Source organism: Jaculus jaculus, chromosome 15 (genome assembly GCF_020740685.1).
Source record: "Jaculus jaculus isolate mJacJac1 chromosome 15, mJacJac1.mat.Y.cur, whole genome shotgun sequence".
In the NCBI taxonomy this organism is placed as follows: domain Eukaryota; kingdom Metazoa; phylum Chordata; class Mammalia; order Rodentia; family Dipodidae; genus Jaculus; species Jaculus jaculus.
Genome location: NC_059116.1, coordinates 37496398 through 37521324, shown reverse-complemented (window position 1 = coordinate 37521324; position 24927 = coordinate 37496398). Strand labels below are relative to the sequence as shown.

The window sequence follows — 24927 nt, the reverse complement described above, 5'->3', positions numbered from 1 at the left end:
ATCCACGTTTTCACTGTGGACACTGGTGCTGGCTTGCCTCCTGGCAGGGCATCCTGGGTCTGTAGGGTGCTTTGTAGTGTCACCACTCTCCACCCACGCCATGACCAGACTCCCCACTCACAACTCACATGTGTCCCCAGAAATGGCCCAGTATTCTCTGGGAGTAGAATCACTTCTGGGTGAATCCCTTTAATGAATCTTTTCTTTTCTTAGTGGGGAGATTTTATTATTCGTTTGCAGTTTAAGTCAAAGTTCCAGCCCCCCTCAGGAGCCCTTCCTGTAGAAATAGTCCCTTTGTGGCAGGAACAAGGAGGGGGTTCCACAGGCCCATGAACCAAGGACGGGGTGCATGTCTAAAGCACACTCTGCTTTTCCTCATAGAGCTTCTGAATTTCCTCCTGGTACATCTTTGCCACAACTGTCCTCCTCATCCTCGTCATGGCCCCTGTGACAGAAGCAAGCCAGAGGTGGGCACTCTATTCCCTCCCACCACAGTACCCCATGCAGCAGTGTGGAGCTTCCCGATCCCGATCAAGGCTGCACAAAAGGGGGGAAGTCAGGGCAGCCAGCAGAAAGAATTAGGGGCAGAAGTCTGTCACAGAGCATCCCTACGAGGCCCACAGCCACCCCTGTGGCACAGCAGCCTTCACTGTACAATGGTTAAAGCACAGCTGGGGACCCCCTTTCCAGAGGACTGGGGCATCTCTACCAGCACAGAAGGGCCCAGGGTACAGACAGACTCAGGCTGTTCTCTGAAGATGAAGTTTAACACTGTCCGGTTGGCAGGAGGCTCTGTCCCCACAAACCCAGGGGTCAGGTCTGGGGACAGAAGAGGATGTGAGGGATCTCTGTATGGCATGCACAAGGTGGAACTTAAATGTGGAGGTTATGTTTTTGAGACAGAAGCTGATGTAGCTCAGGATGCCTTGAACTTACAATCCTCCTGCCTCAACCCAAGTGCTGGGATGACAGAGGTGAGCCACTACAGCTGGTTGGCATGTGTTTTGCTATAGAATCGGCCACAAGCCCACACCTGCCTTCAGCCCGGAGCTTGCAAGAAGAAAGGTGTCAGCTGGGACCTCCTCCTGTGCCCATGTCCGAGTCATGGCTCATCCCGCCACCACTCACCCAGCTCCCCATTGTTCACAGAGAAGTCGTTGTCCAGAATGATCCACTTGACTATCTTTTCTGTCTCTGAGGACACCTCGCTGTTAGCCGCCTCAATGGCCTTGTTGATAAACTCAGTGATTACATGGTCACGGCCATCCAGGACATCGACAAGCCTGGTGGCCGAGCTGTGGAGAGTCCTACAGAAAGCTGTGGCCTCGCTGGTCAGTGTGCCCCGAGGTTCTCCTGTGTCCATATTGATTTGGCACTGTGGAGGGGAACAGAGGGGCGGCGTCAGGATGTTCTGCAGACCACCTTCTGTATCCATCCCACGCTGTTCCCATGGCAACCCCAGGATGGCCGGCCCCCTCAAACTGTCCTGACATTGGGGGCAAACATGACCAGCTAGCCTCACTTGGGAGGGTGAGGGGTGGGTCATACTTTTCTCTGACACTGGTTCATTCACACTGCTGTTTGAGATCATGGCTTCCAGCAGGAAGTGGGGGGTGTTCCCCTGTATCAACTGGCCACTGACCCCAGACATCAGGAAGCCTTGCAAAGCAGAAGCTCCGTGACTCTGCTTTAGGGAAGGATGCTATGGGGGCCCCAGAGTCTCCCTGCTCCACAGCCAGAGTACATTCAAGATGTTTAGCACCCTAGGTACCAACAGCTTACGTCCACACTTGCAGATGGCCATATCTTTGTTTCTTTGCGTTTATATGTATGGTGTGTGTATGCGTATTTATATATGTGTGTTGGGGTGTGTACATGTGCATGTGGAGACCAGAGGTCAATTTCATTGTCTTCTTCAGTCCTTCTGTAATGTTTTGTTTGTTTTTTCAAGGTAGGGCCTCACTCTAGTCTGACCAACCTGGAATTCACTCTGTAGTTCCAGGCTGGCCTTGAACTTACAGTGCCTACCTCTGCCTCCTGAATGCTGGGGTTAAAGACATGTGCCACCATGCTCAGCCTATACATCATCATCATTATTTTGGCTTTTCAAGGTAGGTTCTTGCTCTAGCCCAGGCTGACTTGGAATTCACTATGTAGTCTCAGGGTGGATCCAAACTCATGGCAATTCACCTACCTCTGCCTCTGGAGTGCTGGGATTAAAGGTGTGTGCCATCACTGCGGGCAATACCTTTTTTTAAAATATATTTTTTTTTATTTTTATTTATTTGACAAAGAAAGAGGGAGAAAGAGAGAATGAGTGCTCCAGGGCCTCCAGCCACTGCAAACAAACTCCAGACGCATGTGCCTCTGTGCATCTGGCTAATGTGGGTCCTGGGGAATCAAACCTGGGTCCTTTGGCTTTTCAGGCAAGTGCTTTAACCGCTAAGCCATCCCTCCAGCCCTATACCTTAGTTTTTGAGACAGGGTTTCTCACTAGAGCTCACCAGTTGGGGTAGACTAGTGTTGTAGTCAGCTTCACATTGCTGAGATGAACCTCCAAATCAGGCATTGTTTGGGGGAGGAAGGGATTCATTTCAAGGCTACAGATCCAGGAGGGGAAGTTCCATCAGTGGCAGAAGCTGTTTCCATACATTCAAGTAGAGAGAGACCACTAAACAGCCAGCACACACCAAAAGCAGCAAGCACACAACCCACAGCAACCAGCAGGGGCCCAGGCAGAGCTCAGACCTCGGCAGAGTGGCTGGAATTCAGATCCGCCTCCAACATGCCTTAGGGCTGGACCCCAGGATCTGTCTACAGTGACCCCTCCTCTAGCCAGGGGGCTGGAGACAAGCTTTAATAAGACATCCAAGTCTATGGGAGACATACATTCAAACTCCCACAATTAGCTACCCAGCAAGTCCCAGGGATAATTCTATCTCTACCTCCTCAAGTACTGGGATTGCAGGAGTGTGTCATCACACTTGGCACTTTGTTTTGGGGTTTTTTGAGGTATGGTCTCACTCTAGCCCAGGCTGACCTGGAATTTACTATGTCGTCCCAAGCTGACCTCAAACTCACAGTGACCCTACCACCTCTGCCCCCCAGGGGGGTTGGGATTAAATGTGTGCACTACCAGCTTAGCTACACACCTGGCATTTTATGTAGATGCTGGGGATTGAATTCAGGTCCTCATACTTCTGAGGCAAGAACTTTACTCATGGAGCCATCACCCAGCCCCTATGGTGTTTATAGAAAGATATAACTAAGGAAGACCTGCCCTCAGTGTTTGTGGAATCATCCCATGGGCTGTAGTCCAGGACTACACAGAAAAGAAAAGTTGAGCCACGTCTAAGGACCAAGGTTCAATTCCCTAGTATCCACATAGGATAGATGCACATGGTGGCAAATGCATTTGGAGTTTGTTTGTAGTGGCTAGAGGCCCTGGCACACCCATTCTCTCCCTCCCTCCCTCTCTCTCTCTCTCTCTCTCAAATAAATAATTTTTTTAATCATTAAAGGTTGGAGAGATGGCTTAGCAATTAAGGAACTTGCCTGTGAAGCCTAAGGACCCAGGTTCAATTCTCCAGGTCCCACATAAGCCAGATGCACAAGGTGGAACAGGAGTCTGGAGTTTGTTTGCAGTGGCTAGATGCCCTGGAGTGTCCATTCTCTTTCTCTCTCTTTCTATCTTTCTCTGTCTCAAATAAAAATAAATTTATTTAGTTTTTTGGTTTATTTTTATGTATTCAGTTGAGTGCAACATATACAGAGAGAAAAACACAGATAGAGAGAGAATGGGTGCACCAGGGCCTCCAGCCACTGAAAACAAACTCCAGATGCATGCGCCACCTTGTGCATCTGGCTTACGTGGGTCCTGGGGAATCGAGCCTCAAACCATGGTCCTTAGGCTTCACAGGCAAGTGCTTAACCGCTAAGCCAACTCTCCAGCCCCTAAAAATAAATTTAAGAAATTAAAATTAAAAATAATTGTTACGGGCTAGAGGGGTGGCTTAGAGGTTAAGCCATTTGCCTGCAAAGCCAAAGGATCTGGGTTTGATTTCCCAGGACTCATGTAAGCAAGATGCACAAGGAGGCACACATGTCTGGAGTTCATTTGCAATGGCTAAGCTAGAGGCCCTGGTGCAGCCATTCTCTCTCTCCTTTCTCTTTCTCTCTCTTAAAAAAAATAGAGCTGGGTGTGGTGGCGCATGCCTTTAATCCCAGCACTTGGGAGGCAGAGGTAGGAGGATTGCCATGAGTTCAAGGACACCCTGAGAATACATAGTGAGTTCCAGGTCAGCCTGGGCTAGAGTGAGACCCTACCTCGAAAAACCAAAAGAAAAAAATTATAATCATAATAAGCCGGATGTCGTAGTGCACACCTTTAATCCCAGCACTCGGAAGACAGAGGTAGGAGGATGGCCGTGAGTTTGAGGCCACCCTGAGACTACATAGTGAATTCCAGGTCAGCCTGGACTAGTGTGAGACCCTACCTTGAAAAACCAAAATAATGATAATGATAATAATAATAATAATAATAATAATAATAAAGAAGGCTAATTGAGATGGGGAGGGGATATGATGGAGTTTCAAAGGGGTAAGTGGGGGGAGGGAGTATATTACCATGGGGTATTTTTTATAATCATGGAAGTTGTTAATAAAAAAAGAAAGAATGTGAACCAGGCACCAGCATTCATCACTCTGCTTTCTGACTGTGGGCAGTGTGGTGAGCTGTCTCCTGCTCCTGCCACCATGAGGGATGGCTGCCCTGTGAGCCCTATGCTCAGTACATCCTTTCTCCTCTAAGTTGTTTCATCACGTATTTGGCCACAACAATGAGGAAGTCATGCATGGGTGAAAAGACTGAGGGCAGAATTTCTCATCTAACCAACCCATGTCCCCGCTGTCTACCCCACCACGGCACCCCTCAGGCACCTTGATGGTGAGGAGTATGCACAGGTACGGGGCACCCTGGCCCACCACCATGGCGTAGCGCACAATGGGGATAAGTATCTTCACCCGCTCCTCGATGGGGCAGGGGTTGACGGTCTCCCCGGAGCTGAGCGTGATGATATCTGCGTGGGTGAAAGAGAAACACTGGTATCTAGAAAGCCCTGTCGAAAGACCCTGGTAGAGGCCTGCGGTGGTGCACAAGCTGCGGCACCATCCACGACTGCCTGTCTCGCTCACCTTTGCTAGTGCCCACGACGTACAGGAAGTTGTCATTGTCTAAGAAGCCCAGGTCTTCCGTGTGCAGCCAGCCCTGGTTGTCTATCATCTTGGAGCTGCTCTCCTTGTCATGGAGGTATCCCATGAAGACATTCCGGCCCCAGATGCTGATATTCCCGATTCCTTCCTTGTTTTCCTCCTCCACATTTGTGCGGGTGTTGGGGAGGCTTTTTCCAGAGCTGGGGACACCGAGGGGGATTTCTAGACACAGCGGGACACACTTCCCGCCTGGCCCCCATCCTTCACAACACCCAGGTCAGAGCACTACACACGCACTACATACCAAAGCAAGTAGTGGGGCCAAGGCTCAAGTCCAGTGGGAAGACTGCCATCTCGTCACACACGGCCTGCCCAGGGCTCAGCCACAAGCTGCTCCCATCATACACTTGAACCGCTGAGGTCAGGATGGTAGGGTACCCTGACTAACCACTCAGAATGCACTTCCAATCTTGGGCCCACAGAAGCCCAAGGTTGAGAGTGGGGATGCATGCCTGTCATCCCACTACTTGTAAGGCCAAGGCAGGAGAATTGCTACAAGTCTGAGGCCAGCCTGGGCTACATAGCAAAACCCTACCTCACAAAACACAAAGAACTGGAGAGACAGGTCAGTGGTTAGGTACACTTGCTGTGTAAGCCTGAGGGGGCCTGAGACTGAGAGAGTTCAAATCTCCAGATCCCATGTTTATACAGCTGGGTCTGGCCGTGTGTGTGCCTGGAACCCCAGTCCCACAGAAGAGTAGCGAACCCAAAAAAATCTTTGGATCTCTGCAATCTTTGGACACTTTTAATCCCAGCACTCAGGAGGCTGAGGAAGGAGGATCACTAGCCTGAGGCTAGATAGTGAATTCTAGGTCAGCCTGGGCTAGAGCAAGCCCCTACCTCAAAAAATAAAATAAAAAAATAAAAAAACAAGGGTTGGAGAGATTGTTTAGTGGTTAAGGCACTTGCCTGCAAAGCCTAAGGACCTGGTTCAATTCCCCAGGACCCACATAAGTCAGATGCACAAGGTGTTGCATATGTCTGGAGTTCATTTGCCATGGCTAGAAGCCCTGACATGCCTATTCTCTCTCTCTCTCTTTCTATCTGCCTATTTCTTTCCCTCTCTCTCTCTCTCTCTCTCTCACACACACACACACACACACACACACACACATATAAATATTTTAAACAAACAATCAATCAAGACCAGGAAATGGAGTGGTTCACACAATAGTCCACTCTGGCCTCTGCAGACCAAGCGTATAGGGCTCCACAAGGGTGCATGCATGTGTATATGCACATCACACACACACACACACACACACAGAGAGAGAGAGAGAGAAAATACCCAGACACATTAAAGGCTCAGGCGTAGGAAGGAGTGCCGGGCACAGCCTGCCCCATCCTCAGAGCCCCGCCTCACTGACTCCTGAGTGGACGTTCTGAGGGAGGCTGGCCGCCATGTTGGGAGGTGAGCCCTTGCTTACTTAGTATTTGGGGCATCCTGGGTTCCATCCCAAAATTTTAGGCCCATCAAAGATACAAATCTGGGGGGCATTCTAGTTGCGCCACAGGGACAGCCTATAGTGGCCCTGGGTGAGGACAGAAGCTCATGGGCCATCTTCCAGCTGTCTATCCTCCACACTGACCTGAGCAGCCGGAAGGCCTGCTGGCTGGACAGACAATGGATCCCTGTGCACTGGGTTAGGCCATAGACCTCGAAGATGGTGATGTCCAGGCTGAGGAAGAAGTCCAGGATGGAGGCCGGTAGGCCCTGGCCCATGTTGAAGAACTGCTCACATTTACTCAGGCCCAGAAACTTCCTGGCAGGGTCGAAGGTCAGCATCTTGGCCATACCGAAGCAGAGTGGAAGATGTGTCAGCCTTGAGGAAGAGATCCACGAGGCCTGTCTGGCCCACTGGCTGGGGAGGGGTCCACCAGCCCTGGCCCTGCCCTGCCGGGGGATGCCGCCTCACCCCAGCATGCGCTTCTTGTTGGCTTTCAGGCCCAGCTGCATGGCCCACTTGTGAACCTTCCTCCGGAAGGCGGTGGAGTCCAGATGGCTGGCCTTCAGGTTGTCCAGCATGTGGTCCCACACCCAGGGGATGCCATAGAACGTTGTGGGCTGCACCTCTCGCAGCATGTCCATCAGAAAACCCTGAGTGTGATGCGATGGGACGCTGGGGCATGTTTGGCTCCTCTCATGCATTCCAGGTCATGTGGGATACCCTCGGCCTGAGCCAGGGACACAGGCTGGGGGTTCAGGATGAGGCTGGGGACACTAATCAGAGCTGCAGGGCCTGGGCTGATGCAGTCCCACACGGGAATGTGGCAGGCGCCAGGGGATAGTGGGGTGTGAAGCTACACTGAGGGCGTCTGGGGCTCATGCCCACCCTGACCCTAACCTTGACTGGAAGAGAGGGAGGTACAGAAGGGGTGGGGAGTGAGAGAGCAAGTAGAGATGGGATCCTGCCCGTCATTCCCGTCATCAGGAAAGAGCTCACAAAACCTCCAGCCAACATATTAATCCAGGATGGATGGAAGAATCCTCCTGCTCAGTCTCACCAGTGCCAGATGACAAGCTGCACCACCATGCCTACCTCATTCATTTTTTTTAAAAAATAAAATGCCAGAGCCAAAGCTGGGTGTGGTGGCATATGCCTTTAATCTTAGCACTTGGGAGACTGAGGTAGGAGGGTTGCTGTGAGTTTGAGACCAGCCTGGGCTACAGAGTGAGTTCCAAGTCAGCCTGGGCTAGAGTGAGGCTCTGCCTTGGAAAAAAAATTTTTTTTAAATGACAGAAGAGGCTGACATGTGGCCTAGTGGTGAGTGCTGGCCTCACACACAGTGGACGTGGGTTCTATGTCCAGCACCATGGGTGTAGGCCAGCCAGACTTTTTGAGAATATTATCAGAGGATATGGCATTCCAACATTCAGGTCCTTGTTTTGTTCCCACTCTCATTCGGTATGTCAGAGGAACACCGGTCACATCTTTGCTAGACCAGCATTGTACTGCAGAGTCATGCCCCTCCATTGCAAATTCTAGGCACATTAGTATGGTGGCACAACCATTTCACCACATCTCTCCAGAACTCTCCATCTGTCCACACTGAAGTTCTTCCCCATTCAACAGTAACTCCAACATCCCACTTCCTGTCTCTGGATCTGAGGAGTCCAGGGACCCCGTGGCAGTGGGACCCTGCTGTGTGTGATTCTGAGGAGGCCAGGGACCCCTGGCAGTGTGATCCTGTTGTGTGTGGATCTGAGGAGGCCAGGGACCCCTGGCAGTGTGATCCTGTTGTGTGTGGATCTGAGGAGTCCAGGGACCCCGTGGCAGTGTGATCCTGTTGTGTGTGGATCTGAGGAGGCCAGGGACCCCTGGCAGTGTGATCCTGTTGTGTGTGGATCTGAGGAGTCCAGGGACCCCTGGCAGTGTGATCCTGTTGTGTGTGGATCTGAGGAGGCCAGGGACCCCTGGCAGTGTAATCCTGCCATGTGTCGTTTCTGTGGTTCATGTTACTGAGCCTCATATCCTCCAGAGTCACCTGTGGTGACTCTTCCTTCTCATGGCTATACAATATTTCACTGTGTAGATGGACCCCACTGTGTGTGGCCATCCACCCATACAGCCAGGGACACTGTAGCTTCCTCTAGTCATGTTGTCATCCTGATGGGTGAGGCATGTGCCTCCCGTTCCCTATGACGTATCTGTTCCATCTCCATCATAGCCAAGACCACATGACCAGGGCAATGCTTGGCAGACTCCCATCCTTGACCAAGCCCTCCCTTCTCTTAAGCTCCCATCTCTCCCCTTCAACACTCACTGTGCCAGGGGCTTGCATTATCCCACTGGTCTTCCCCACATCTGACGGGGGAAAGTAGAGAGTCCCAGCCACATAGATCGTCACCCATATGTCAAAGATCTGGGGCCCCATGTGGTTAAGTGGCAGGTAGCTCACGATGACCTCCTGTCCCTCAGGGGGATACTTGTAGCTCAGGCTCTGGACAATGGCTGCTGTGGTCCATGTGATCTGAAAGGCATGGAGGCATTGACTCTGTTCTCAGTTCCCTTGAAGTAAAAGCCAGGCAGCCCCCTCGGGAGGGGGCTCACATTGTCGTGGCTGAGCATCATGACTTTTGGGATTCCTGAGGCCTCTATGTTGAACATTAAAGTACAGCACTGGTTGGGTTTCTGGGAGTCAATGACCTGGTCCAGCCTTTCATCTGTGATGTCATCTGCAAGGTCCAGGAATTCTTTCCACTGCAGAGAGGCAGCCCAGGGAAAGACCCCAGAGGCCCTCATCAGCCACATGGGAATATTACTCAGCCATGAAAAGAGAAAGCCATTGTAATATGTGCGCCAACACAGATGAGCCCCAAGGACATGCTGCTCAGTGATATGAGCCAGAATCAGGACACACTCGCCAGCATCCCTTGAGGGTTGCCTGTGCTGGGCTTGGCCCTTAGTCCCTTAGGGACTATGGCCGTCCCATCCCCCACACCCCCTGCTGACACCTACAGAGTAGAGATTCGGCCGCATCTCTTGGATCTCCTCCTTGTACTGTATGATGGCTTTGAGATGCTTCAGGTAACCCTGGATCTGAAGGACAGTGCTGGATCAGCCCAGGGAAAGGTGGGGAGTCCAACAACCCCAGACTCTGCACTCCCCAACAGGAAATCCACTATGACTCCATTTAGACATAAAGCCCAGAACAGAACTGAGGAGATGACTTAGTGGGGCAGGCACTTGCCACACAAGCAAGAGGACCTGAGTTCCATCTCTAGCACCCACAGAAAAGCCAGGTATGACAATGTACGTCTGTCATCCCAGTGGTAGTGAGGGGGAGGAGGATTCCCTGAGCTCATTGGCCAGCCAGTCTAGCCTAGCTGGTGAGCTCCAGGCTCAGCGAGACCCTATCTCAAAGAATAAAAGTGGAGAGAGTGAGTGAGGAAGACACCCAAATGACATAGACTTCTGGCCTCCAGAAGTGGATGAAACTGTGTGTGAACCCTGCACACGCCCACCTGTCCACACACATACGCGCCTGCATGAACACCATACACAAAGTCCAGAACAGGCGAAGTTACGGAAACAGGAAATGGATTCATTCTTGCCAGGGGCAAGGAGGGGGGGGTGTGGATTAAGTGCTCATGGAAATGAGGTCTGCCCTTTGGGATGATGGAATGTTCTGGAATGAAGGAGAGGCTATGGTTTCATAACATGGACAATGTACTTAAGGCCACTACCGTCTTGTCAAAAAATGGCTAAGACATACATCACATACACCCCAGACCCATGAAATGCCCCAATAGTACATTGTTTGCCAATTTTTCTTTAGAGTAGGTTGTGGCAGCATGTTGTACAGCAGACAGATGCACATCTCAGCTCTGCCTCTGCTTTGTGACCGCATTTGGAGAGGACAGTTTCATCTGGAGATCCTTGGTGGGCTCAACTGGACAATGGGCCTGGGAGCACTTTTGTCTCTATGATGCAGAGTGGCACTTTGGTAAACAATAGGCATTCCATGCATGCATATGGATTCTCACTGTTATCAGCCCACCATTAATTTTTTCATGTGTGTGCGTATGCATGCCTGTATATGACATAAGCAAGCAGCTTTATTTGCTGAGACATCCTCCCAGCCCCACATGTGTGTCTGTGCCTATGTGTGTCTGCATGTGTGGGTGCATATGTGTGTGAGGACATGTGCATGTGCAAGCACACACTGAGGATCAAATTTGCTCCAGTTTACAGCTAGGCCTAAGTTTCTGGTTCCCAGAGAGGCAGGCAAGACTTCTGGGAAAAAACACGAACAAAGGGCTGTTAATCAACAGCGCCCCTGACATGTGGCCAGGGAAGATAGCTGCCCAGGGGCCTGAGTCAGTTCCTGCTATACCTCTGGACTATGACCAAAAAGGACTTCCCCAAGATAGTGGGCTCCAGAGCTGAGTTCCTTCAAAGTTTAAACATGTCCAAGAATGGTAAAATCTGGGCCATAGCCAATCAAAGGTGTACAAATGTAACTGTTACTTGCTTAGCCAATCAGATTAGAAGATGACCTACCCCTCCTAAAATTCCCTTAGCTGTGCCTCTTAGAGTCGCCATTTTGTATGAATGGTTGACCCCCACATGCTGGCTGATTCTGCAGTATAAACACTCTTTGCTTTTACATACTATTTTGAGTCCAGGGTCTTTCTTCAGCAATTCTCAGACCCTTACATTTGGGGGCTCATCCTGGGATCACTGAAGACGCCCCAGACTCAGTAGTGGAGCATTTCTAGGGGAGCAATTTGTTCTCCACCAATCGCTGAGTTGGGGTGCCCCTCTGTACTGTGTGTCTTTGTTCTGCTCTGTTCCTTGTTTTTCCAGTAGATCGGGTGTCTGGACACAATCTGAGGCCCGAAGGTCAGGCAGATGCACCAATTATTACCACCAGGCCAGGGGGTTCCGAGGATGCTCTGGACCCCCATCTGTTGGAGCCAGAGAGCTCCAGTCTGAATCTTGTTTTGATAAATGCTGATGGGTCACACCCATCTGGCAGAGCCATTTATGGGATAGGCTGCTGTCAGCATTGTATTGGTTTCTTTTTCACTCCCTGGGAGATTTTTTTCTGCATTTGTGTGTTTGTGTCTTGTTCGTCCTTTTCTACTTTCTTGAGAGACACCATGGGACAGGTGGTGAGTTCCACCCCACTGGATCTAGTCCAGTCACACTTCAAGAATTTCCAATGCCTGGAGAACAATCTGGGTTTAACAGTATAGCTGGGAAAACTAACCATCTTTTGCAGGAATGAATGGCTGACTTTCAATGTGGGATGGCCAGAGGGAGGCACCTTCCATTTTCCCACCATTTACCAAGTTACAGGTATTGTGTATGGGAATCCTGGGCATCCTGACCAGGTCCCATAATCACTGCTTGGCAATATCTGCTGGAGAGCACCCCCTCTTCGCTGAGACCCTTTTTGCCACCTACCCCAATGATCCTTTCAGTTAAGGAGTTGGGGCCTTTGAAGGACCGCACAAGCTGGCAGTCCTGAACCCCTCTGTTCCCAAGGAGGACCTCTACCCACCTCCCTATGTACCTATCCCCGCACCAGAATCCATACTGTAGGTAGTTGCTGCCGATCCAGGCCCAGGGGAGGACAGAGGGAATATGATGAGTCCTCCCCACGCGTGGACCTGGACTGCAAGACAGGCAGACTCCACTATGATTGTGCTGCCTTTATGAGCAACTGGCCCCCCGTATCAAGAGGGCCAACAGTATATGGCCCACATCCCTTTTGCTACTAGTGACCTATATAACTGAAAAATATAGAATCCCAAGTTCTCAGAGAAACCCTCTGCCCTGCTAGACTTAGACTCTGTAATGATTACCCACCAACCCATGTGGGATGATTGCCAACAGCTTTTGTAGGTGCTCTTCACGACTGAGGAAAGAGAACAGGTGCTATCTGCAGCCTAATAGTTGGTTCCATGGCCAAATGGCCAGCCCACAGCAGTTCAGACTGACATTGACATGGCTTTTCCCTTGGAATGCCTGAACTGGGGCCCTAACGAGCCTGCAGGTAAGGAGAGACTGAAGATCTACCACTAGATTCTAGTGGATGCTCTCTGGGAGGCCGCCAGAAGGCCTACAAATTTGTCTAAGATAGTCCAGGTCATACAAGGTAAGGAGGAAAGCCCAGGGGCCTTCCTAGAGTGACTGTTGGAGGTCTACTGGACTTACCCCTTGACTCTGAAGCAAAGGAAAATCAGTCTGCTGTGAACATGGCTTTTGTCAACTGGGTGGTGCCATACATCCTCAGAAAGCTCCAATGACTGGATGAATTCATGGGTAAGCAAATGGCAGAGCTCGTACCCATAGCAGAAAAGGGAGCAATACAGCAATACAGCAATAGGAAGACTCCAAAAGATAGACAAACAAAAGGACTCACCAGAATACTACTGGTGGCTACAGGGAGAGAAAGATCTGGTTCCTGACAATTAAAGATATAACCTATGGAAGGGGGAAAGACAAATAAACCCCTCAAAAAAAGGAGGGATGATCCTGTCTCCAAAAAAACCAGTGTGCTTACTGCAAAGAAATAGGACACTGGAAGAATGACTGCCCCAAAAAGCAGAGGGAGAAAGGACCAAAAGTTTTGGAGATAGAACTGAGTGACTGAGGGTATCAGGACTCACATCCCCTCCATGAGCCCTGGGTAACCCTAAAGGTGGAGGGGAAACTGGTAGAGTTCCTAGTTGATACAGGGGCACAACACTCCATTCTAAAACAACCTATGGGGCCCTTGTCTAACAAGAAAATATGGGTCCAGGGGGCCACTGGAACTAACCAATATCCATGGACTACCTGAAGAAAGGTGGACTTTGGAATGGGATGGGTAACCCATTCAGTTATGTTCATCCCTGGGTGCCCATACCCACTCCTAGATAAGACCTCCAGACCAAGATGGGGGCACAAATCCATTTTAGCCCCAAGGGAGTACAGGTCTTTAACGAAAATGGCCCCATACACGTTCTGACTGTGTTTCTAGAGGAAGAATACAAACTCTATGCCCTGCCCCCTCCAACTGCCAACAAGGAACCGTACTTGGAAAAATTATGGGAGGAAATTCCAGGAGTATGGGCAAAAAGAAATCAGATGGGGCTAGCTAAACATCGGGTTCCAATTTTGGTACAACTAAAAGCTGATGCTAGTCTGGACCAAGTCCATCAGTGTTCCATGTCTTGGGAAGCAAGTGGGGGTAACACCTCACATAAACCGACTCTGGGAACAAGGGATATTAGTTCCTTGCCAGTCTGCCTAGAACACCCACTTCTGCCTGTAAGAAAATCCCATTCCAATGACTACCGATCTGTACAGAACTTAAGGGAAGTTAATAAAAGAGTAGAAGACATTCACCCCACAGTACCCAACCCATACACCCTGCTGAGCAGCTTGCCACCTGAGCATGATGTCTATGTGGTATTGGATCTTAAAGACACATTCTTCAGCTTGTCACTGGCTCCAGCTAACCAAACCTTGTTCACCTTTAAATGGAGTGACCCGGAGCATGGCTTCAAAGGACAGTTGACCTGGACTAAGCTACCACAAGGGTTTAAGAACTCACCACCATCTTTGACAAGGCACTCCATGAAGACCTGGGTGAGTACTGGCAGGCACACCCCCAAATAACCCTCCTACAGTATGTTGACCTCCTTATAAGTGCCCCAAACGAAGAAACCTGTTGTTTGGTGACTGGTGCCTTGCTCAGAGAATTGGACCAGATGGGATATCAAGTGTCTGCAAAAAAGGCACAGCTCTGCCAAAGGAAAGTAACATACCTAGGGTACATACTCAAGGGGGGGCCAACGTTTGCTGTCTCAGGCCTGGAAAAAAATGATCCTCACTATCCCCACACCCAAAACTCAAAGACAAGTTCATGAGTTCTTGGGCTCAGCAGGGTTCTGTAGACTCTGGGTGCCAAGATTCACAGAAATTGCTAAGCCTATGAGGCCACATAGAGGCCTCTCTATGGGGCAGGAGAATGTTTTGGACTGGACTCCAGAGATGGTCAGAGCCTCCCACTGACTCAAGGAGGCACTCCCTCCTTAAAGTCCCAGCACTGGCCCTACCAAACATCTACAGGCCTTTCTACCTGTATGTGGATGAGGACAAAGACATAGCTAACAGGGTGCTGACTCAAACTCTAGGCCCTTGAAAAAGACCAGTAGCTTGTCTGTCCAAAAAGCTGGACCCAGTAGCGCAAGGATGGCCAGCTTGCCTGCACATCGTGGTGGCCACTGCATCGCTGATTAAGGACGCAGATAAGATTACTATGGGACAGGAACTGATCATAATTGCCCCACATGCCATTGAAGGGATTCTCAAGAATCCCCCAGATCAATGGATCTCTAATAACCGACTGGTGCATTACCAGTCTCTGCTTCTGAACTCGCCCTACATCTGATACCACCCTACCTCAGCCCTCAATCCGGCCACTTTACTGCTGGACCCAGACCAGGACTTTATACATGACTGCTCAATAGTGTTGAAGCAAGTCCAAAACGTGAGGCCGGTCCTGACAGACATTCCCTGGCCAAATGCAGAGGTGAACTACTTCACAGACGGGAGCAGTTTCATGTAAGATGGAGTCGGGTATGCGGGCGCTGCGGTACTAACACTTGCCTCTGTGATATGGGCCTCTGCCCTACCACCTGGGACGTCTGCCCAGAGGGCCAAAGTAATTGCCCTGACTCAGGCCCTTAAAATGGCCAAAGACATAACCGGGTGTGGTGGTGCATGCCTTTAATCCCAGCACTTGGGAGGCAGAGGAGGATTGCCATGAGTTCCAGGCCACCCTGAGACTACATAGTGAATTCCAGGTCAGCCTGAGCTAGAGTGAGACCCTACCTCCAAAAAAAAAAAAAGGCCAAAGACAAGATTGCAAACATCTTCACAGCCAGCCAGTATGCCTTTGCTATGGCTCATGTCCATGGGCTCATCTATAAGGAAAGGGGGCTGCTCTCAGTGGAAGGAAAAACCAGCAAAAATAAAGATGAAACCCTACCCCTATTAGAGGTGATATGGCTGCCCCTCAAGATAGCCACCGTCTATTGCCCAGGCCATCAAAAAGGGGAAGATAAAAGAGCAAAAGAAACAGACTGGCTGATAAGGACACAAAAGAGGCTGCATTAGACCCCACAGCCACAGCCTTGGTGGCTATGGTTCCACCAGGGCTCCCTCTGACCCCCTCCCATTACAGCTCGAAAGATAAGGAGGACCTAACCAAATGCCAAGGGCTCTTTTGAAAAGAAGTATGGCTTCATAAACAGCTCATTCATCAGACTCATCAAAATATCCATCTGTGTCTTAGAAAACTTAAGGAGTTGCTGAGAAATGTTAACTACAAAAATTTTCACCTAGGGCCCTTAGTGAAGGAGATCATTTCCCACTGCCCTACCTGTAAGGCAGTAAATCCCTTGACTATAGGACAAAAGGCCCCAAGAAACCAGCTACATGGACAGACCAGGCACAAACTGGGAAATAGATTACACTGAAGTTAAACCGGGTTTATATGGATACAAGTACCTTTTAGTTCTTTTTTTTCTTTTTCTTTTTCTTTTTCATTTTTAAACAAATTCCAGACTCACGTGCCACCTTGTGCATCTGGCTGACGTGGGTCCTGGGGAATCCAGCCTCTAACCGGGGTCCTTAGGCTTCACAGGCAAGTGCCTAACCACTAAGCCATCTCTCCAGCCCAGTACCTTTTAGTTCTTTTTATTTATTTATTTATGTGACAGAGAGAGAAAGAGGCAGAGGGAGAGAGAGAGAATGGGCACACCAGGGCCTCCAGCCACTGCAAACGAGCTCCAGACACGTGTGCCCCCTTGTGCATCTGGCTAACATGGGTTCTGGGGAATCGAGCCTCCAACCGGGGTCCTTAGGCTTCACAGGCAAGCGCTTAACCACTAAGCCATCTCTCCAGCCCAGTACCTTTTAGTTCTTATAGACACCTTTTCAGGCTGGGTGGAGGCATTCCCCACCAAGAAAGAGACTGCCACCATAGTGGCTAAGAGGCTTCTTGAAGAAATTATCTTCAGGTATGGACTTCCTTCATTGTTGGGATCTGATAAGGACCTGCCTTCATATCTCAGGTAACACAGTCACTTGTTAAAAACGGATTAAGAGACACAATCACAAGACTCTCGAGCCACGCTGGAAAGGCCCTCACATGGAAATCTTGGGCCTGAAGTACCACTAGGCCCCAATCCGGTCCTGCCACACGTTAAAATGTCACCACAGGAGCAGGAGGTCGTGCCTAATGAAAGGCCCAACCTAACAAATAAGCCTTGGGTGAATTACATCCCATCCAGGAGTCCTGCCCCAAGTCAGGAGCCCCAGCCCCAATCTGGACCTTGGGACTTACTCCGGGCCACCTATCAAGTGATAAATAACACTAGGCCTGAACTCACTGGTGACTGCTGGTTCTGCTCAGATGCCAGGCCTCCCTATTATAAAGGAACAGCCATCCTCAGAAATTACACCACCTCGGAGGATAATGGGGCCTGCCGCTGGCACCACCTGGGCATCAGGAGGTTGACTTTGGAGCTGGCTGAAGGGGATGGACTCTGCTTTACAGGGGGACATAAGCCTGTCCCCCATACTCATAGACACACACCCATGCACACGTGCAGAGGCCAAAGGAGCATGCTGGGTACCCTGCTCTGTGGCTCGTTTTCCTTATTTCCCTGACAAAAAGCCTCACTGAACCTGGAGTCTCCTGTTTTTTGTCTGACAGATGGTCCAGTGAGTACCAGAGATTCCCCCAATGGCCTGCTTCTCAGTGCTGGGATTTGACACCCACCACCACACCCAGCCTTTATATAGGTTCTGGGAATTGAACTCAGGTCCTCACGCTTGTGTGGCATCTTGTGTCTGCTCACCCAGGGGAGCAGAACTGACCCAGTTTAGATCCCCAGCCCCAAGCACCTCGGTTCCTGTGCTGGTGTCACTGACCTGGATGAGTTTCTGTAGCTGTCTGTCATTGTCCACCACGAAGACGTCCATCTCCAAGTTCTCTGCTAGAACCTGGCAGGCTTTGGAAGAGGTGGTGGTCAGGATTCCCACGGTAATGCCTCTGGAAGCAGAATCCAGTTGACACCCTGCTCAATGCATGCTTCAGGGGGTTGTGGGGATCTTTGGAGCCCCCATATCCCGTTTGAGGGGTCCCCTGTGCTCTGGTGAGTACTGGAGGGCTTGGTGCTGGGGAATCAAAAGAAGTGGGTCATACCGGTTGGGCTTCCCAGGGTGTGTGTGAGTTCGCTGGGGAGAGGATGGGGTGACATGAGCAGGCTAGGAGACGGGTCCTTGAGGAAGCACTTACCAGAGCAGGGTCAGCTCCCACCCTGGGGACTCTATTCCAGAACCTTCCAGAACCCTCTGGCTCCAGGTGGGGCGGCCCTGGGGAGGGAGCAGGTGACCTTACCCCGCCATGATGGCTCCGATGTTAGCGATGGCCCACTCTTCGGAATTGAAGCCCATGATGCCGACCACGTGGAAGCGCTCCAGGCCCACCTAGGGGGAGGGGGACCTGGAAGCTGGAGCCAGGGAGCCCAGGCCTCTACTGCAGAGACCCTGCCCCGCAGCCAACCTTCCAGCCACACTGCCTTGCCTCGCGACATCTTTCAGCTTGAGTCCCTCAGTCCCTCCACCCTCAGCATCCACACCACTCACATCTGTCCTCCACTTACCGCCAGGGGGCGTCATGAACCCTCCAGAGCTCCCACCTTTTGGGGGGCAGAGCCCACGTCCTCCACCAGCTACCAGGTCCTGCCACCTTCTCCCTCCTCCCTCTGTAGACACACTGGCTCCTCCTTCCCCAGGCTCATCCTGCCCCAGGGTCTGCACAGGCCATGTCCTCTGCCCCAGGAGCTGGGCCCAGAGTCCTGTCCTGTGTGAGTCCATCCAGGCCTGCGGCCAACCTATGAGCTACAGTCCACAGTCTTCCATATGCACACGTGCTTTTTATTAAGCTTAATATAAAATGCAAATGTACAAATTAATATGTAAATATATTAGATATATTTTAAATGTGCATATGATCACTTATTTATGACACATAAACTATTGAATAAACATGACATAAATACAACAAAGTTTTTATTTATTCACACATATCTGCATATTATATTTTAAATATTATATGCTGTGGTAGTTTGAATGTATGGCCCTATAAACTCAGATGTTTTATTAAAACTGAGTTTGGGGGCTGGAGAAATGGCTTAAAGGTTAAGGCACTTGCTTGCAAAGCCTAAGGACCCAGGTTTGACGCCCCAGAACCCACGTAAACCAGCAGCACAAGGTCACACATGCGCACAAGATGGTGCACATGTCTGGCATTCAGTTACAGTGGCTAGAGGCCCTGGCAGGCCAATTCTCTCTTCCTCTCTCTCTGTCTCTTGCTCTCACTCGAGTTCATAAAAAAAATAATAATAATAAATTTGAGTTTGGCTGAGGGCAAGGTGTCACATCCCTTTAATCTTTAATCCCAGCACTCCAGAGGCCGAGGTACAAGGATCGCTGAGAGTTGAGGCCACAGTGACAGTGCATAATGAATTCTAGGTCAGCCTGTGCTAGGGTGAAACCCTATCTCATAAAACAAAAACAAAAAAAAAATTGAGTTTGCAGCATCAGCCCCTAGCAAGCAGACTCCTGCTACAGGGTGCCCACCACTAAGGGCAGATCTAAATTCCAGCCCAAAATATGCAGAGACATTCTGATCTCTGGTGGGCGGTGTGTGTGCTGCTGCTGGTGCTGCTGCGTGGATATGAATGGGAGCCAGCGCTGCCACCAGTGGAGGAGCTTCCCCCGACCTATAAGCCTGAAATCAACCCTTTCTCCCATAAACTGCGTCTGGTTTGCATGTCCATCCCAGCAACATGGAGCTGTATGCAACACATGTATTTACACGTGTATGACACATAAGCCACATACATAATATTCACACACTGGACATGTTTTTCTTGTTCTTTTAAACAATTATTAAGAATTATTTTATAGTACAATGATTGAGATGGGGAGGTAATATGATGGAGAATGGAATTTCAAAGGGGAAAGTGTGTTGGGGGAAGGAGGGTATTACCATGGGATATTTTTTTATAATCATGGAAAATGTTAATAAAAATTAAATAAAATAAAAAACCAAAAAAAGAATTATCTTATTTAGTTGACAGAGAGAGGGAGAGAGAGAGAGATTGAGAGAGAATAGACGTGCCAGGGCCTCCAGCCACTGCTAACAAACTCTAGACATATGTGCCACCTAGTGCAACTGGCTAACATGGGTCCTGGGGAATTGAACCTGGGTCCTTTGTCTTAGCAAACAAGCACCTTAACTGCTAAGCCATCTCTCCAGCCTGTTTTTGTTTTTTAAATTAGGGTGTCACTCTAGCCCAGGCTTACCTGGAACCTACTCAGTAATCCTAGTCACAGCACTACTACCTCAGCTTTCTGAGCGCTGGGACTAAAGGCATGTGCCTCCACACCTGGCTTGGACATGTTTAAATATTACATTTTTAAAATTATTTGAGAGAGAAACAGAATGAGAGATATAGAATGGGCACACCAGGGCCTCCTGCCCCTGCAAACAAACTGCAGACATCTGAGCTAGAGTGAGACTCTACCTCAAAAAAACAAAAAACAAAAAAAAAACAAAACAAAACAAAAAAACAAAAAAACAAAAAAAAAAACAAACTGCAGACATGTGTGCCACTTTGTGCAAATGGTTTTATGTGGGTATTGGGGAATCAAATCCAGCCAAGCACGTGCCTTCAACTACTGAGCTGTATCTACAGCCCATGTTTAAATATTACATATATATATGTATAAATATATATATGTGTGTATGTGTGTAATATACAACACAGATATATGTCATATGCAAGGCATGAAGTTTTACATATTTACACACTGTACATATTAGATATATTTTAAATATTATATGCATATATTAACATACATGTAAAACAAACTATATTCTATACATGTAATTCATAGGACATATAAAGGTTTAAAATATTTATACATATCTACAGATTAGATATACCCTAAATATTACATACATATATTGAAAATATATCTAAACCATACGTCATATAAGTAAAACATATGGTAGATGTCTTCTATATGTGTACACCTACACATATAGGTGCTTAAAATGGGGCTGTAGAAATGAATTAGCAGTTAAGGTGCTTGCCTGTGAGGCCTACGGACCCAGGTTGGATTCCCCAGGACCTATGTAAGCCATATGCACAAGGTGGTGCATGCTTCTGGACTTTGTTTGCAGTGACTAGAGGTCCTGGTATGCTCATTCTCTCTCTTTCAAAAAAATTTTTAAAAAGTAAAATATAAAACATATGTAAAACAGTTTATGTATGTTTAATACATAGAATATTATATATAACTATATTTTAAACATATATTTATACATTACGTATATTTTATGTGCAGAATTATTTTTACATATGGGAAAACTAAGGCACAGAGTGGCCCAGAAACTTACATAAGAACACACTGCTGGCAGCCGGAGAGATGGCTTAGTGGTTAAGCACTTGCCTGTGAAGCCTAAGGACCCCGATTTGAGGCTCAATTTCCCAGGATCCATGTAAGCCAGATGCACAAGGTGGTGCAGGCACCTGGAGTTCATTTGCAATGGCTGGAGGCCCTGGTGCATCCATTCTCTCTCTCTTTCTCTCTCTCTCTCCCTCCCTCCCTCTCTTCCTCTTTCTCTCTCAAATAAAAATAAACAAAATTTTTTTTTTTTTTTTTTTTTTTTGGTTTTTCGAGGTAGGGTCTCACTCTGGTCCAGGCTGACCTGGAATTAACTCTGTAGTCTCAGGGTGGCCTTGAACTCATGGTGATCCTCCTACCTCTGCCTCCCTAGTGCTGGGATTAAAGGCGTGCGCCACCACGCCCGGCAAAAAAATTTTTTTTAAAGAACACACTGCTGAGTGGTTGGCCAGGGAGGTCCCTGATGACCCCCAAACATTACAGGCCATTGCTAGGGCTCTTGTTTTCCCACCAGAACTACATGGTAAGATCCTATTGCTGAAGATTCCACATGCCTGGGCTGCAGGTCACTGAGAAATCAAGCTGGAGCTGAGCTGAAAATCTCCTCCCTGTGCACCAGCTGTCAGAAAGCTGGAAAAAGTTATGCTGCATGCAGCATGGTTCTATGGGCTAGAGGTCATCAATGGTGGTAAACAGCAGTGGATACTGCAAGCCTTAACTTTGGCCAGCCAGGCCAAATGAGCCAGTGGCATGTCTGCTATGGGGAAAATCAATTGCTTTCTAACTGAACTGGAGGCTCACTGTACAGGAGGGAATATATGGCTGGTATTGAAAACCTAGTCAAAAGTCTATGGCTGGGGAGGTCATGAGCCCTGAGGGAGTAACACCTGCTGTTTACCCACCAAACTGCCCTGTAAGCATAAGCATTTTTTAAAATGTTCATACCCATGTATTAATGCTACTGTCACTCTTGTTTAGAGAAGCTTCTCTTTTCAGATGGCAGTGACCACTGGGATGACTTAAAAGTCACCACAGTGCTGAGAAGAAGTGAGAGAGGAGTGTTCAGCCATGAGACATCTCTATCTCACCTTCCAAGGCTCAGGATTCACTGCAGAAGAGGTGGCAGAAAGAATATAAGAGCCAAAGGAAGGGTAGGACTGCTTATAGTGCACTCTTCCAGACACAAAATGGCCTGGATATATCCAGGACCTCGCAGTGCCCAAGATTTCCTACATCTGACCTTCATAGTAGGAGGAAACGATGATGACATCAAAATAAGAGAGAGACTGAGGGAGGGAGGGGATATGATGGAGAGTGGAGTTGTGAGGGGGGAGGTGGGGAAAGAAGGGGAATTTTCATGATTTATTGTCTATAGCTATTTGAGCTGTCAATAAAAAGTTAAGGACATACTGCTAGCAGCAGGGTGGGATTCAAACCCAGGCCAGCTGGGCTCTGGGAACCAGCACGCGAGCCTGGCGCGAAGGAGAGCCGCGCAGGCGCTGAAGGCGGAAGGTGGCTCCCCCGCCCCCCGCCCCCCGCCCCCCGCCGCGCATGCGCGGCTCCCTACCTTGAGGAAGGCCTTGGCGGCCCGGCGGCACAGCTCGTAGTACTCGATGTAGCTGAGCAGGTGCCAGCCTTTCTTGTACTTGGAGCCGAGCGCGGTGTAGTGGGTGAACTTGGTGGCCGTGTCCATGATCATGTCGTGCACCGTGCAAGGCGCTTCATTCTCTTGAGAGTTGTTTTGCAGCCGCAGCTGCACTTCGCCGTCCATTTTGGTCGTCCAGTAGCCAGTGTCTGTGGAGTGGGGGTGAAGGTCACCTGCCATGTGCACAGGACTAGGCGGCAGGTGTGTCAGAGGTCACTTCCCGGTGGACAGGGCAGGGGGCAGGCGGGGCCAGAGAGGTCACCATCCACAGGTGGACAGGGAACAAGGATAGGCAGGTCGCAGCTCCACAGTACCATCATGGAGAGAGCGGGTCTCAGATCCATGGGTGGGGGGCACTGATAGGGGCAGAGAGAAGCAAGGTATTGGGAAGCCGAGAGAGGAGTTTGGAGGGAACCTTAGCCAGCAGAACACAGCTATAGATCCACTGTCCCCAGACCTCTTTGAGGAAGGTAGCACTTTCTGCCTTCCCCCCACATGATGCAGGTCAAAGTCCAATGTCCCACTTCTTCCCTCTCCCAGGCAGAAAGGGACAGGGAGGACCCCAGGGATTCTGATATGGACTGAGCAACCCTTGTCCCTGTCACCCTTCCCTGGGCCCCTCGAGCTCCTGCCTTCACTTTTCTTCACCGCATGACGGGCACCTTCTGCTGGAGGCTTCTTTATCCTTCCCTTCGTGATGGGGTTCAGAACGTTTTTGGCTCCCGGCTTGCTGCCTCGAGAGGCATTCTGTGCCCTGGAGCCAAGCATCCTGTCATACACGCCAGGTTACAGGTGGGGAGGGCCAGCGTGTCCAGCAGGAAGGCGCAGGATGACTACCTGGTGAGACACCTGGTTGTTGCCCAGGCAGAATCGGAAGTTCTAGGAAGAGGGAGCAGGGAGATGGGCCTCAAGAGAGAAATGGGGTGGTGGCAAACGCCTTTAATCCCAGAGGCAGAGATAGGAGGATCCCTGTGAGTTTGATGCCACCCTAAGACTACATAGTGAATTCCAAGTCAGCCTGGCTTACAGCAAGACCCTACTTCTAAAAGAAAAGAAAGAAAGGACATAATCAGCCAGAATCAACTACAACCATGGTCTCATGATCCTCGGGGAAGAGCTACTTGCCTGGCCCTGCCTGAGCCAGCATGAGAGGAACTAAGAGCTAGGGGACTCCCCACTCACATCAGCTTTGAAAGTCAAAAAAAAGGGGGGGCCTGGAGGGATGGCTTAGTGGTTAAGGCATTTGCCTGCAAAGCCAAAGGACCCAGGTTTGATTCCCCAGGACCCACGTAAGCCAGATGCACAAGGGGGTGCATGCATCTGGAGTTTGTTTGCAGCGGAGGCCCTGGTTCACCCATTCTCTTTTTCTCTCGTGTCTCTGTCTCTGTCTGTCTGTCGCTCTCAAATAAGCAAATAAACAAAAAAAATAATAAAAAAGAAAAATCAGAACAACCAGAAGGAAAGGACAGCAAATGCAGCCAAGCAGACCTGGAACAACTTCAGGCACTCTCCCCAGTCTCTCCTCACCCAGCTGCCAGCACTGGGGACCACTGGAGAGCTCGGGACACCAAGGGATCCGAGCCACCTCTCCCCACAAAGCATTGGGCATAGCTGATCTGAAGGGCAGATCTACTGAACTAACCAGCCTAGCCCGAGGCCACAGTCCCACAAAGAGGAAACCAGGTGGACACTCAGCATAGGTGAGACCGGAAACCACCCCAACAGGTAACAGAGACACCTTACACTGGAGCAATAACTGCCCCAAAGCCAGGTAAATAGGTCTGCACTGGAAGTGCTAACTGCACCTTCCATATGAGGGCAAGTTGCTCAATAAGAATCCCAGAGAGGAAAATAATTCAAAACCTAGCCCACTACGACAAAAATACTGATGTATTAGATCTGATTGATAAATTTTTATATAAATCAAATATACAGGATTAAGGGTGTGAGTGAACACATCCAGGTAGTGTAGGGCATTTGGCTTTGTTATTTGCCTGTTTTTTTAATCCCCATTTGTGCACA

General features: G+C 49.5%; 1 protein-coding gene across 1 annotated transcript; it reads right to left on the bottom strand.

Moving 5' to 3' along the window:
• Positions 1-353: 353 nt before the first annotated feature.
• Positions 354-23673, bottom strand: LOC101612745 (long-chain-fatty-acid--CoA ligase ACSBG2). Its single transcript, XM_004654737.3, has 13 exons — positions 23544-23673; positions 22828-23054; positions 18181-18269; positions 17712-17832; positions 9732-9812; positions 9324-9473; positions 9037-9243; positions 7188-7369; positions 6861-7094; positions 5194-5411; positions 4939-5078; positions 1129-1375; positions 354-445 (listed from the first exon to the last, which is right to left on the bottom strand). Exons 1-13 carry the CDS (start codon positions 23671-23673, stop codon positions 354-356), a joined length of 2118 nt encoding a protein of 705 aa, XP_004654794.2.
• Positions 23674-24927: the final 1254 nt, after the last annotated feature.